Consider the following 16,037-nt stretch of genomic DNA (forward strand, 5'->3'; position numbering starts at 1 on the left):
GACAGTATAGAACAGGATTAATGATTTGCCTGGTGTACTGCCGCTCAGTTGCTGGTCATATCCGTTGTGGAGCCGATCGGAAACCACAGTGTCCAAAGCCGGAAACTTCTCGTAATGTGAGAGAGTTCTCATTTATGTTTCATTTGCATATATTAGCATTTTCCAAAGCAATTTATCTTACCCAACAGAACCATTTGTTTGTTTAATACAAACTAAAGCCATTTGTTCAAGAAGCAGAATAAGTATTTCCACGAATAGGACATGTTACAACACAAACATTTACAACGCATGCTTTTACAATGTGGTTTTTACATCGCAACATCCATTACAAAGTATGATTTTACAAGAAACTACATTTACAACGCATTCCATTACAACGCACACTATTACAACGCATAATACTTTTAGAGCAACAGGAGGTTCAGTGTTGTATAGTGTAGGGGTAAAAATTACTATTCCCACTCCAGTGAGTACAATAGTAGGGTAAGTGTTGGATAGCGTAAGGGTAACAAATGCTATTCCCAGTACAGTGATTGCAACAGTAGGGTAAGTGTTGAATAGTATAAGGGTAAAAATTACTATTCCCGTGTACCCCAAAACCCATACCCACCCTAAAACTTAAAAATCCCTATTACTTAGCTAATAATACATTGTAATGGCATGCGTTGTAGTTACATGCATTGTAATGGCATGCGTTGTAGTGACATGCGTCATAATGGCTGCTTTGAAATGGCATGTGATATAAAGGCTGCTGTCTGGTAACAGCCGCGTTGTAAAGGTAGTGCGTTGTAATGACTGCGTTTTAATGGATGTTTTCGGTTTCCACAGTGTTAGTGCTACATTTTTAGTTCATTGCCTACAGTAAGCTATATAAATGCATTCATTCAGACATACTCACACACTCACCCTTACATGGGTACTCACACACTCACAATCATTCACTCATGCACTCTCACTCACTCACAATCACTCTCACTCATTCACTCACTCACTCACTCACTCACTCACTCACTCACACACAATCACTTATTCATAAGCTCTCACTCACTCACAATCACTCTCACTCACTCACTCACTCACTCACTCACTCACTCACTCACTCACACACAATCACTTACTCCTAAGCTCTCACTCTCTCTCAAATTCACTCACACAGTAACTCGCTCATGGCTACACTCACGCCCAGTGATGACATATAGAAGCCCCAGTGATGGCTCCTTACTTACTTGCAGGAGTGGATCTGCTGGTCAGACCGTGGCGCTCTGACTGCTTCTCAAACATCAGCTCACTGCGCGATTTGATGTTGAAGTACTCCTCCGCCTTGACGATGTACCCCACAGAGCTGCTGCGCCTCTGCAGGACACCATCCCAGGGCTCCACTGGGCTCTCTTCTGGCTGGGACATGTGCAGGATCCGAGGCAGCTTGTACAGAAAGAGCTAGGACCAAGAATGCAAACAGCAGTTCAGCATCATCAGCAATAGCAACTACTCTATGTTACCACATTTAACTCATGTACCATTTGTCATATCACATTTCCAAGTTGGGTACCAGTAGACCTTAGTTTGTCTATACTTTCTCATTTAGTTAGCCTCATATGTGCTGCTTGACCGACCTTTGGTCCCACTGTTGTGCTGATGAAATTATTGGGGTCACACCTGGTAGGTTTTCTAATCCCCAAAAGGAAGCTATGACCATTTCTGAGAAAGGGAAACTGCCAGGTGTATTTTACTTCTCCTGCTGAGCTATGCCATAGTGGATAAGGGTGTTAGGAGTCAGACCATCCTATCAGAGGATATTTCATCTGCAGGGGATATATTGGAGACCCACACTGAACCCCAAAATCTGTACATGCATTAAAGTAATAAAATAATATTTATGATGTACTATTCTCTTACAAGATATGTAAGCATTATTACTATAATTATTAATAACTCCACTAACAAAATGGATATAATTGTGAAGGCTAACACACCTTTATTATAGTTGTATACTTCAGTGCTATGACCTAAGTGCGATGGGTATACCAGACATGGGTCCCGTGCTCACTGTGCCACTGGAACTGAAGGGCCCAAACCAGGATGAAACCGGTCTTGGGCAACTTGTGTTCCAGTTCAGGCAGGACAGTTTGGACTGGACTGCTCCTATTAGAGCATTTCCAAGATTGACTCTACTTGGGCCAGTGGTCGAGTCATGCCACATACTCTACTTGGACCTTTGTGATTGACTCAAGCAAAGACTGCACTTGGGGCATCAGTAGACTTGGGACAAGCAGTAGACTCTTCTTCAGTGCATCCTGGAAAACTGGATGAAACAATGGATGGAAGGTGGATGCAAAGATGGAGAGGGTGGGGTCAGAAGGGGGTGGGTGTGAAGATGGATAGAACATTAAGACATGATATATTGGAGAGCAAAGGTTCAGAGGAGAAAATCAGTTCAAAGGGGACAGTTGAGATAGAAGGAATGCCGGTGCAGAGTACAGATTGCTGGATCATTATATGCAGAGAGAAAGGGAGAACAAAGGAATAGAAGTTTAGACAACTTTCTATATTTGGTTTGTTTGGTCTATAACACTACCTTTTAGGCAATCTGGAGCACCACAAGACATTTATTGTAGTTCTGGGCAAATATATAATCTAAGATGATGTTCACACAGGTGGGTAAACCAGATAAGTGCGTTATGAGTTTGCACCAGCCCAGGGATTCCTAACTGACAATATTACCAAATCCTAGCGGCTGCAGGAAATTTATCCACGACACTCTTATGTGTTAATCGCCCTGCCTATATGGAATCTGGATATTCTCCTTCATCTCTGAAATAACCAGGCTGCTCTGAAATCTAGCTGGCCTTTTCGAAATGTAATGGCACCTGGTAAAATTTGAAAGCGATTGGCGGTAACTAGAAGACCACCTTTCCCAAAATTAGTGCGTCCAGACAAGTAGAGTTGATTGAAATTCAGCTCTGCCAGCCGAGTTCGCAGAGGTTTGTGCATTTCACTTTCCACTTGGAATGCAGAGTTCCATCAAAACTCTGCCAACCGTCGTGTGGCGGAGCATTTTCACCCGAGCTGCTCGCCAACGGTGAGATTTCTCAATGCAAGCAGCAGGTTGCAATCTGTTCTTGTTGAGAAAGCTCCCACTCGAGTAGAAAATTTATCGTATGGCAGGATGAAGCCTCACTCTCTGGCACATCGCATGGTGCCGTTCGTGTTGATTTTGCCGAGGGAGTGCGGGGGGCGGTAGGGCGGGTGGGGGGAGGGCAAGGTGGGGGGTAGTAAACTCCGGCATACGGCAGAACGGAGGTAAGTAAATTAATAAATAAATAAAACAATTTACATTGCACGCGCTGCATCGCCAAGTTGGCGTTGAAGCGCGCACAATGTAAATTGTTTTCGTTATTAATTAATTTACTTACCTCCGTTCCGCCGTATGCCGGAGTTTACTACCCAACACCCTGCCCCTCCCCCGCCGTGCCCCACCGCCCGCAGCATTCCCTCAGCGAGCCGCCACTAGTTAGTATTTTTGGTTGACAGGGTCAAGTGTTATAGTATTTTGCAGCTTTGACAGGCTACAGATGTGGATCAGCAAGCAGGAGTATGATGAGTTCGGCCCTTCCATCGTCCACCGCAAATGCTTCTAAACATACTTTTGCCATTTTGCACCTGGGCAGATAACTGCACAGAAAATTCCGAGATGGCATGGTAATTTTGTAGTTTGCTTCTGGTGCTGGACTCTGGATTGGAAAACTGGAAAAACCAGAGAGTATGTCGGTATTGTGGAGCCAACATTCCAAGTTCTGCAGTGCATTAGAGGACTTGATTGTACTGTCATTCCAAATTGTGTAATGCATTGTTACAGTTGTTACTTGCCTCCATGAAGGCTGCCCAACCTGTGGGAGCGCATACGTAAAATCGTATATAATAGTATTTTTTTTTATTTGTATCCATGCAAGTGCATTTTGTATGTTCTGCCTTAAGCTCGTGTTACTCTAAATTTTCATTCCTTTTTTTTCACCATTCCACCAAAACATTATTTTCCCATTACCTGTTGAAAGTTACAATCTCTCCTCTATTAAGATGTGGTGCCAGTCGAGTGAATGGAGGGTTAACTATACACTTGGCCAGTTCAAATAAAGTCCATACGTTGAAAGTGACTTTCTTGCATTTACTGTTCTTTTTCTATTGTAACAGCTGCTTCTTTAGGTGTGCTTTGGAGTTTCTAGGTGTCTGTGACATTACCATATATGGCAAACAATTGCTGATGGTTTTATGGGTCCTGGGCTTTCATGTATGTTCAGGATATTGATGGGCCTAGTAAGGCCAACTCATTGCGTTTTTTTTTTTTTAGGGAAAAATTGAATGATCAGTCAACCACATTGCGTTCTATATTGAGTGAAGCTAGCCTTGTGTGGGAGACTGCTACACACAGTACTGGCCCAACACTGACATATTATTTTCTATCAATCCAGATCATATCCTTGTTAATCACGTATCTAGAAGATCGTATGATTTAGGTTACCCTAGGCAAGTTTGTATGTTTTATTGTATGTAGTTTCAGCCCCAGTGCTGAATTAGCCCTAGACTGTCAGAACCTGATGTAAGGGGATCACTCGGGAATCCTCTGCATTACATAGTCTTTGGGTCTGGAAGAAATTTGACACTGCAGGGGTCTTGAAAACCAAGCCATTTATACCTACTTTATTTGATGGCCTGCCTTAAAATCTTTTAGTTATTTACCCTGCACTTGAAATTAGTTTTATAGATCTGTACTTAATGGTCCTCCTGATTGCAGTGGTATGGGTTTGCTGCCAGCATAGCTGTGCTTGTGTATGATGACCATGGCCCGGTACTGACTTGCCAATGCACAATCTTCATTGGCATGCCTGGCAACTAGAAAGGAAATCCAATGTACATGGGCATGCCATATCTGCACCAAGTTACCTTACAAATGTATGCTGTAAACTGTAGAAGTAAAAGCTATCCTCATGGCAAAATACACCTGAACTATTATCTCGTACTCTTTAAAGAATTTGTACCGATCTGTACTACTTATTTGACCCCCTTGCTTATTTGTATTACTTGTATTATTGATTTACATGATTGTACTGTTTGCTTTTTTTTTTTTTAACCTACCTGTTTGACTATGCTCCCTCATGTACCCCTCCTGTGTAAAGCACTCTGATATCTGCAAGGATCTTGTCCGCGCTATATAAAACTTTCAAAATAAAAAAAATAGAAATAAAATAAATACCTCAGATTATTGTATAGTTATATGATTATCAGCTTTGGGAGTGGTGCTTATAGAAGGTGGTTTAGGAAGAACTTCAAGTGTTGTATTGAAACTATAAGGGTCAAATTCAGCTTGTATATGTTTGACTATTTGCTCAAAAAAGTCAGACAACTTTTGCATATATCTGGCAAGGACATAACAGCTGCGTGGCAAGGGCTAGGGTTTAAAAATAACTTGGCAATTCTAAACATTTCCAGTAACTTATTGCCTACAGCATTGTTTCGGAGCAGATTTTGTATCTTTCTTTATCTTCAGAATAATAATTTCTGCACCACTTGTGCTCAAGATTCTTAATTTTTCTTTTTCTGTGTTGAGGACCGAGGGGCAGTTTTTCTCTGCTCATGTTGAGCAGTAGGGACCAATGAAACCAGCATGTCCATTGGCAACTGAATCCAGTTTATCGTATAGGATCAGTTTCAATGTCTCCAGTAAATTTTCTGAATAGAATTCATTAGTGTTGAGGGAGGTCGTTTCATGTCTTGGATGTGATGCAGAAGAATGAGCGACCTCCGTTTTCGCAATTTGGGGAGTATGCAAGTGAGACTGTGGCAGAGCGTAGTTGGCTGGCGGGTTGGTGAAAGTGTAAGTGGCTGCTCAAGTATTTTTGTCCTGTGTTGTATAAGGATTTGTACGTGTGCTTGAGCAGTTTGAATTGGTGGTTCTTGTGCAGCTTCCTGAGGTGCGGTGTGATGCTGGTGCAGAGTGGGAGGTCCAGTATGAGTCTTGCGGCTGCATTCTCCATGATCCGGAATCCGTGTAGCAATTGTTTGGATATTCAATTGTAGAGAGTGTACCCAAGGATCTATGACAAAATATCGATTACAAAAATATCTACCTACAAAAATATCTCAACAAAAATATTGATTACAAAAATATCGACATCCTATCTCTAACAAGTAAGTACAAAAATATCGAAAAAAATATATAGATTTCCAAAATATTGTTATTAAAAATATCATTTTTTAAATAAAAAAAAATGTAATATAAACAAAATAATACTTATAAATATAATAAACATAGTTAAAAATATATTATAATATTTAAAATTAATAAATAATTTAATAAAAAACAAATAATAATATAGATATAATACATAGTATATACTTCATTAATATTAACTCTAAAAATTATTTTAATAACTTATAAATAAATACAAATATAATAAATTACAAATAAATGTATACACATAAAATAATAATATATATAAAAAGGTAAAACAAACTAAAAAAAGTACGTAAATGTTGCATAGCGTAGGGGTAAAAATGACTATTCCCACTCCAGAGAGTGCTACAGTAGAGAAAGTGTTGGATAGCGTAGGGGTACAAATTACTATTCCAACTCCAGAGAGTGCAACAGTAGGGAAAGTGTTGGATAGCGTAGAGTTAAAATTACTATTCCCACTCCAGAGAGTGCAACAGTAGGGAAAGTGTTGGATAGCGTTCGGGTAAAATTACTATTCCAACTCCAGAGAGTACAACAGTAGGGAAATTGTTGGATAGCGTAGGGTTAAAATTACTATTCCAACTCCAGAAAGTGCAACAGTAGGGAAAGTGTTTGATAGCGTAGGGGTAAAAATTACTATTCCCACTCCAGAGAGTGCAACAGTAGGGAAAGTGTTGGATAGCGTACGGGTGCAATTACTATTCCAACTCCAGAGAGTGCAACAGTAGGAAAAGCGTTGGATAGCGTAGGGTTAAAATTACTATTCCAACACCAGAGAGTGCAACAGTAGGGAAAGTGTTGGATAGGGTAGGGGTAAAAATTACTATTCCCACTCCAGAGAGTGCAACAGTAGGGAAAGGGTTGGATAGCGTACGGGTACAATTACTATTCCAACTCCAGAGAGTGCAACAGTAGGGAAAGTGTTGGATAGCGTAGGGTTAAAATTACTATTCCAACACCAGAGAGTGCAACAGTAGGGAAAGTGTTGGATAGGGTAGGGGTAAAAATTACTATTCCAACTCCAGAGAGTGCAACAGTAGGGAAAATGTTGGATAGCGTAGGGGTAACAATTACTATTCCCACTCCAGAGAGTGCAACAGTAGGGAAAGTGTTGGATAGCGTACAGGTAAAATTACTATTCCAACTCCAGAGAGTGCAACAGTAGGGAAAGTGTTGGATAGCGTAGGGGTAAAAATAACATACTTATAAATAAATTAATATTTGAAAATAATACAAAACCTTACTAATAAATAAATATAAACCATTTACAAATACCAATACATAATCATCAAAAACATGATTAGCAGTAAATAATTAACTAAAAAAGTTAATAATAAACACCAATTAATAATAATTAATTACCAATTAATAATTAATTAACAATAATATAATTAACAAAACAATTAATTAAAAACATTATTACTTAATTACATTTAAATTACTCCTCACCCTATTCTCCTATAAACCCATAACCCACTACAGAACATAATTATCAATTAACAATTAATAACAATGAATTACCAATTAATAAAATGTAATTACCATTTAATTACAATTAATTACCAATTAATTAAAATTCATTTATAATTCATAATAATAAAAAATTAATTTAGTATAATTAAATGACTTCCCACCCTATTCCCCTATAAACCCATAACCCGCTACAGAACATAATTATCAATTACTAAAAATGAATTACCAATTAATCAAAATTAATTTCCAATTAATTAAAATTAATTTATAATTCCTAATAATTAATAATTAATTTAGTATAATTAAATTACTACCCACCCTATTCCCCTATAAACCCACTACCCGCTACAGTACTAAAATACAAAATTAAATTAAATTATATAAATTAAAAACATAATAAATACATAATAATATACATAAAAATAATATAAAAATCGATATTAGTAACATCAAAATTATTAACATCGATATTACTAACATCGATAGTTTAAACATCGATATTACTAATATCGATATTGCATCTATTGATATAACTTACCTTCTATATTATGTCCCTTCGATATTTAAACATCGATATTATTGCATGTCGATATTTAAAAACTGATATTTAGTCTGCATACCATACCCAAGCCTGCTGGTGATGAATGAATGCAAGATGGTTTATCTGGTGTTCTGAGGAAACCATTTGAAGATCTTTTGCAGCAGGCGTAGGATGTGGACGCAGGAGGTGCACACTATGTTGAACTGAGCCATCATGCTGAACTTGCCATCTAGGATGATCCCTAGATATCTTGGCTTGCGTTGCCTGTGAGTGTTGGTCCTAACCCTGACAGCCACCAGGTGGAATCTCATGGGAAAGACTTGTTTCCGAGGACCAGTACTTCCGTCTTGTAGGAGTTGAGCTTCAGGCAGTTGGTTTGCCTCCAGTCTGCTCCCATGGTCACGCAGTTGTACTGGTGGTGTTTATCTTGTCCATCAGGGAGATGATTAGTTGGGTGTCCTCGGTGTCTGAGATGATTGTAATGTCTTGTGATCGGATGATGTTGGTAAGCGGTGTCATGTATATGTTGAAGAGTGGGGTTGAAGGAGTTTCCCTGTGGGACACTGCATATGACTTTCTTGGTCTCTGATGTGAAGAGTGGCAGCTCTTTGGGTTCTTCCAGTGACTAAAGAACAGATCCATTTGACAACAGATCCTTTAATTCCAATCTCATGAATTCTTCTGATGAGGGAGTTGAGAGAGACAGTGTAAATGTAAATGTAAATGTAAATGTCAAGGTATTTGTAGAGCGCACTGTCACCAAGCGGTTTCCTGGCGCTATTACTCATACCGCTGAGGAACCCATCCTGGCTTTCCCTGTGAAGTGTCCACTCCTGGGCACCCCCAGGGTGAAGCCAGGCATCCTAGCGCTGTTGGGGCCGGTGTGGAGGTTAAGCAAGCTATTGCCCAGAGTTGCAGCGTGGGGCCCATGATTAGAATAGGCACCGAGGCGAGAATTGTCAGGTCCGAGGAAATTGAGCCCAAGACCCGCCGAGGCGGGAATTGAACCCTGGTCCCAGGCCAGAGCTCTGCATCAGGGTCTGCCGCTCTAACCATTGAGCCTCACTCCTCCAGTGTAGGAGGCTGCTGAGAGGTTCGGCAGGGGGAGGGCCATTGTTTCTCCTTCGTCCAGGATGTTTGGATTGTCGATGGTGGCTGCGATGAATGCTGTGGTTCTTTTTTATTCCTGATTGTGTGCTGTCTAGATGATGGTAAGTTGAAGATGGGTTGTGTGTTGCTTCTTAATGGCCTTCTCAATTAGTTTGCCTGGATAGGAGAGCAGGGAGAAAGGTTGTAAGTTGCTCATTTGATTTGGGTTCTTTGTGGGCCTTTTTGAGGGGGGCATTGATTTCTGCAAGTTTCCATTCGTCCAGGAAAGTGGCGGATGTGATGAAATTGTTAATGATGTAGGTTAGGTGATGGTGATTGGAGACATTCCCAGTTGTTTGATGTGGTGGGGGATGGGTACATTGGGGCCCAAGAGTGGATGATCTGCATGATTGCCACTGTCTTATTAAGGTGAAATCCTAGACGATCGAGAAGATCTCCTTGAAGCTGTCAAAGCTTCCATTGATGCAGTCCACTAGAACGTTTTCTTCTTTGTGACTCTAATTTGCTGGTGATAGTGTCTGAGTGCAGCCATGTAAGTAGTTATGTCTGTGGTGTTGTGGTCTGCGGTGTTGTGGCTGGATCCCCATTTCCTCTCTAGCTGTTTACAAAGTCGTTTGGTGTCTCAGAGGTCTTTAGCGTACCAGCTGGCTTGTATTTTTGATCTATTAGTCTTGTTGGTTTTATTGGGTGCGAGGGAGTCTGCGCGGTTCCTGATCCAGTTTTTGAAGTTGTTGATGACCTTGTTTAGGTTGCCTTTGGTGTCATGTAGTTCCTACTAATCCGTAGGATCTGCGCATTTGTTGGACAACATAAACTATGGGCTTTGTGACTAGACTGATTCCGAAAACCCCCGCAGGATATGTCGGCTGACAGACCAGCTCACTCACAGTATCAGCTTAAGCCCCCCTAACCTTACCAGTGGGAGAATGGTTTCTGACAACCCTGACCCCTCAGGGAACATGGAAACAGTACTGAACCATTTGTTTAGTCACTCGTGCTCACTTATTCCAGGAGCAAATACACAGAGAATATACAGTGGGACGTTTTCAACAAGTTTATTGAACCAAAGTTATTCACAGATAAAATAGGTGTGCTGCAATGATCAATAGACAGAAGCAGATAAACGTGATTACGAGCACCAAAAGCATAAATAGTAGATATAGTACTACCATTGTGCTAAAACAGTGTATATATGTAGGGATTTAAAACAAGGCAGTACTCAAGCGAATCCCCCCAAAGGATGATCCAACCCCATTACCTGATGGGATAGAATGAAGGACACCATCTTGGTCACAAACTGGACACCCCCCACGAGATGCCTGGCCACTGTGTGGTGAATTCTCAGCAGGCAGGGCCCCTTGGTGTCAGCTGAAGGGCCTCCTCTACTAATCTATCAGGATGTTCATCTTTTATAATAGAAAGCAGCCTTGCAGTGTGGGTATAGCTTAGTGATGTTATGGATCTATAGATAGCCCTTTTGCCCCGTGGATGAAGATAGAGATGACATTTGTACATAGTGCCCAAAGAGACCTTGTACGTGAAGTTCAGGGCATTGTGATAATGTTGTGCGAATCTAGATGTGTAAACAAGTTTAGTTTCAGGGAAATTAATTTCATGCATATAAATATGTGCGAACGGTCACAGCTGAAATGATATTGTAAGGAAAATGTAAGAAAATAAGCTGTCTTGCTACATGGGCCTAACCCGGGAATATAAAAGTGGGGCGAGGCTGATCAGTGCTGAGGTTGCTCAGCCAGTTTCCTTATGTGATTTTGCCCCAGCTGTGGCTTGGAGTGCTGAAGCTGTTGATTTGAGGTGTGTTGATTTGGAAGTGGATGCTGGAGTGGTCGGTCCACATGAAGTGTGTGCTGCTGAAAACTAGAAAACTAAACTAGAAAGCTAGAAAACTAGAAAACTAAAATTAGAAATATGTCTAAAAGGGCTTGAGAATAAGTATCATCCTTATGATCAATGTGGAGAGTAAAGTTTCAAAGAAATGTAAAATGTGTGAATTTAATGTAATGGTGTGCATTAGCAACACTTAAGGCCTTAATAAAGAAGGAGTCTATATATTAAAGCCATACAATTAAGTTTGTTGGGAAGTTTTAATACAAAAGCCAAGGCCTTCAGCATTTCATAAATCTGCAAGTGGAAAGATGAGGTACTGAAACAAGTCCTTGAAAATAATAGCAAGGCTTTCTCCTCAAAGACAATATCCAGGGAAGAGGACTCGTTAATCCAAGTTTCGGTGATAAATAAAATGTTGACCTTTAAATCAATAAAAAGGCCAGCAATGTCCATCGCGTGTTTAGGGATTGACCGAGTATTTAAGAGGCATCTGGGGAAGTTAACAGGTGACGTAGAATAGTGTTTCAGATTGGATAGGGATATGTTGCTTAGAGCATGACCCAAGTTGCCATAGCCAGCTGGTGACACTCAGGGAGTGGCACTGGACTGAAAATGTATTCACCTGGAATACAACTTTGCAACTTTAGTTGGCACCACATATTTTGAGATCTTTAGTGGAATAAATAAGACTTGTGATTGCAGTATGGCTGGTACTGGCTATGTTGCCCGCCGATGGGAGCAGACGGATTTTGCTCTGGCGCAACTTTGGCATGCAAGCAACACAGATGCTGCGCAAACTGTTGCAAGTCCACGCCTTGGTCTATCTGATAAAGGGAGCATTCACATGCATCCCTAAAAGACTAGAAGCTCAGCACTTAAAAAATGGCACCTTGATCTGACTTTGAAAGAGGAAAAAATTCCATCAGACACTTAAACTCCCCCAATAATTACACGGGGATTGGGGAGCTACAGTGTACAGTAACCTATAAGTAACCTTTATCCCCATATGTGTCAACATTTTCATGATTAACTGCTTTATAATGCTCTTTATGGGTGGGTGACCACTGGGTGGCAGACCCACATCATAACCATGAAATGTCACCAATTTATGGTGCCCTTTAGCAAATTTAAATAAGGAAAATGGAGTGGACAAGAGAACAAAGGCTGCTGTCACAAGAAGCATAGGTGAACACGCGCTATTGATTCAACGAGATGGCCACATACTGATGGCGATGGACTGAATAATATATTTTATGCTGTTGTTTATTGCATGCCCTCAGATGGATTTTATTTACAGTAAATCCCTGGATATGGAGCTGACCAAGGAAAGAAAGATGATTCTCTGCAAAAAGTTATCAATTGTTTCTTACCTCCTTCACCCAGGCAGGCATGGTATGGGTGCTTGGAGTCCGAAAGTGGATATTAAGAACAATTACACAGCACACAACCACCACTGTCACCAACACCATGATGAACAGCAAATATCTGTAGAAACAGAGATAACACTTTACTTTACTGACAATAAATCCCATAGTACATAAAATGCGAGGTTTCATTTCTAAGGTGCATTATTATTTACTGCCAGGTACCTTAGCTATTCACAAACATTATTGTGTAGTATGTGAGTAGTAGAACTACTCACATTCTACAAAATGTTATTGACAAACTTAGTGGCAGTGGTCTCCTTCCCTCATATCTTTTCTGTGCAGAAACCTCCACAACATATGCAGAAATCTCGGCACGTATATGCATTCCTTTTTTTTGCAGTAAATGTTGGAGGTACAGTAGGATGGCAGGACAATGGGGAATATTTGCTACTATATGGGGGAAGTTTAGTGAAATATAAGCCAGGGGTTATGGAGGGACATGAAAATACAGAAACTCAAACCATTGCTGTTCCCAAACCACACTTTAAAAGTTACTACAGCCCAAAAAGTCATAAGACAGGTTCAGATGTACTCTAAACGAGCCTTGGAGTAAGTCAAGTACCACCCATGGCCACTCACAGGTACTGCAACACTCTCTCATGAAAAACCATGGGGTCACAACTCAGCAATAGGGAAAAAAGTAAATGTATGTGAAAAGATTTGTTTTGCATTTTTTTCAATTTTATAGCAAGGCTTGCAAGGAATGTTGACTGTGGACTCTACCACTACTAGAGGTGAAACACATTACAAGATCAACCAATCACTTACAGACAGACTACATAATAAATGAACTCTCTCACAAAACAATGTTTTTGGTCTTCACTATCTCACTGAATGTTTGTTACTTATGGTTTACCTTTCGTTTTGAGGAATAACTATTTGAGGAAGGGAGAGAGGGGTTATATGCAACATCGTTGGTATATCCAGGGAAGCAGCACATTGTCAGATACCACTTCTCACCTTAATACACTAGCAGACTCGAAGCAAGAGTTTAACTCACTATTGTGCTGATAGCATTTTGCGATTCATTAATTGCGAATCCCAAGGCTTCGCAATTAGGGAATCGCGAAATGTATGAAGGTGTGTAGTACACCTTTTGCTATTCCTAGGGGGTTGCAAATGACCTACCTCAGGAAAATTAATGAGGTAGGTCACAATTTGCGACCCCCTAGGAATCGCAAAAATCACGGGGATGGGGACCTGCTGAGATCAGCAGACCACCATTTCCGTTATTGTTTTTCAATAAAGCAATCTTTTTTTTTGTAAAGCATCCCGTTTTCCTTAAAGAAAAACAAGATGCTTTACAAAAAGAACAATTAAAAGTTTTCTTTTCATTTTTTAAGAGCAGGCAGTGGTCCGTTGGACAGCCAGGATCTAGGTCTATCGCCCTATCAATACTGCCTAGCCACCGCGTGCTCCCCCAAGTGTTTGAGCTCTCTATCAGCCTCTTCCCTGAATTTAAGCAATTTTGTGTGGATTTGGTGAGCTATTGTCGTGTCCTGGTAATTTTAATATTGAGTTTCAAGGAGCTTTAGTTTCCCTTCTGAACTTAGAATTGTCTTTCTAATTGATTTAATATTCCAATCTGTTTGAAAATTCACACACCCCTAATGAAAGTTTTATAGGCTCCCCAAATGAACAGATATGTTGACACTGACCCATCATTGTGCTTAAAGTATGTGTTTAAAGTATTCTTCAACATACTCACAAACTTCTCTATACAACCAATTTAGGATGATGCAATCTTGCACCAAAGGTTTTCTTTTTTAATTTTAAAAAAGAAAATCCCGAAACAATATTTTTATTTTCGAAAATAAAATAGTAATGCTACACTCACCAATGAGAGTGATCTCCCATGGCGGGGTGGGCATTATTTGCAAGTTACTGTCCCTCACTGCCAGGTTTTGATAGAAAATATATATTTTTAATAGTCTTTTTACATGGACTCTTATTTTATGTGACTGCAGCTTATTTTTCAATATTCAGCAAACACTCTGTGCCCCTGATTTGTTGAATACAAATACTTTACCCGTACAGCGCCTATGAAACTTATGGATGAAACGTGAAACCTATGGGTGAAATGAAATATAATGATAGCATGTGCTGTAGGAAATTTTATTTGTACTGTGCAAACATTATTTTAATGTGATTTTATAATGTAGTATTTTTAACAGCATGCTCCATGAAATAAATGAATATAATATGAAAGCACCGTCACTGGTTAGTGTAGTCAATCAATAACATATCATAAACACTTTTTGATGCACTAGTTCATTCATCCACCATCCCTTCATTGCATTTACTCACTGACGGACTAATAGTAAACCACACACACAAACTAAAGTAAAAGAATATAAGTAAAAAAAGACAAAAATGCTTCTGCCAAATCATGGCACGTACATGTCTGCTATAAAAAAAGTTGTAAAAAATTAAATATAGCAGTGAACGATCATCATGAAAGGCTATTATTCATAGTGTATCGTTGTTTAAAGGTTTAGAAGCACTGACGCGTAGGATGTGACACAGTGCAGATTAAATGAGCGACCCAATAACACAGAACCCTTATTACGATGTCAGTTGTGGAATTGGGACTGACCGCCCTCCGGTCCGCAGTCCCGACTGCAGCATTACAATGTGACCGCACAAGGTGTGGTCTCATACTTCCACTTCTCTATGAGAGCTTGTGCTGCAGCTGTAAACTGGCCATATCACAAGCACCCATAGAGAAAAGGGAGAATATGTTGACCCCTGGAACGTGTGGCAGGCACCTTAAGATGCCTGCCACACGGAGCAGCGATCAACAGAGGGAACCATATGCGCCACCTCTGCCCCCTATGCGCCCCCTCTGTCCCAAACTGGAGGCCGGAGAGAGAAGCGGGCCCAGCTAGGGGCCCAGCCTGTTGGCAATCGACATCGTAATCCCGACGGCAGAAACGTTCTCCATTGGGATTACGGTTAGGCCTCTGACTGACTGATGAGCTCCTTGAGCCAGTCGGAATCCAGCTGGAATGACCGGCCGGTTTCACTTTCGACCGCCTGCATCGTAATGCGGCAGTCGAAAGTGAAACCCACGTGTGACTCAGAAAGCCTGCGACGGCAGTTCAGCGGCTATCCGAGTCTCATCATAATGAAGCCCACAGTTGGCAATAGTCAGGCGCTATAAAAAAAACAAAAAAATACAAAAAAGAAACAATAATTGAAAACAGCCAAAAAATGAGAAAATGGAAAAGTAAAACACTGGCTCTCCACCACTGGCACTGATGCACACCCATTTTCATGCAAATGTCTACATGTAATTAGAGGAAAATTATGTTCTCTCAAAGGGCAAGCAAACCAATTGCTAGTGTGGGTTGACCCCTTGCCCCCTGCTAGATGCTCTAATGGCAGAAGCAGAATGTGTATGACACTT

At 40.5% G+C, this 16,037-nt stretch overlaps 1 protein-coding gene across 1 annotated transcript in view; it reads right to left on the bottom strand.

Annotated features, from left to right (window-relative positions):
• LOC147684151 (acetylcholine receptor subunit delta-like) overlaps nucleotides 1–16,037 on the bottom strand; it is an 88,070-nt gene that overhangs the window by 16,926 nt on the left and 55,107 nt on the right. The window contains exons 9-10 of the mRNA XM_086944547.1: nucleotides 12,572–12,686; nucleotides 1,227–1,437 (exon numbers count right to left, since the gene is read on the bottom strand). Of these exons, the coding sequence (XP_086800673.1) occupies nucleotides 1,227–1,437; nucleotides 12,572–12,686 (326 nt within the window). The remainder of the gene's footprint in view (nucleotides 1–1,226; nucleotides 1,438–12,571; nucleotides 12,687–16,037) is intronic.

Source organism: Lissotriton vulgaris, chromosome 11, assembly GCF_964263255.1.
Source record: "Lissotriton vulgaris chromosome 11, aLisVul1.2, whole genome shotgun sequence".
Classification (NCBI taxonomy): domain Eukaryota; kingdom Metazoa; phylum Chordata; class Amphibia; order Caudata; family Salamandridae; genus Lissotriton; species Lissotriton vulgaris.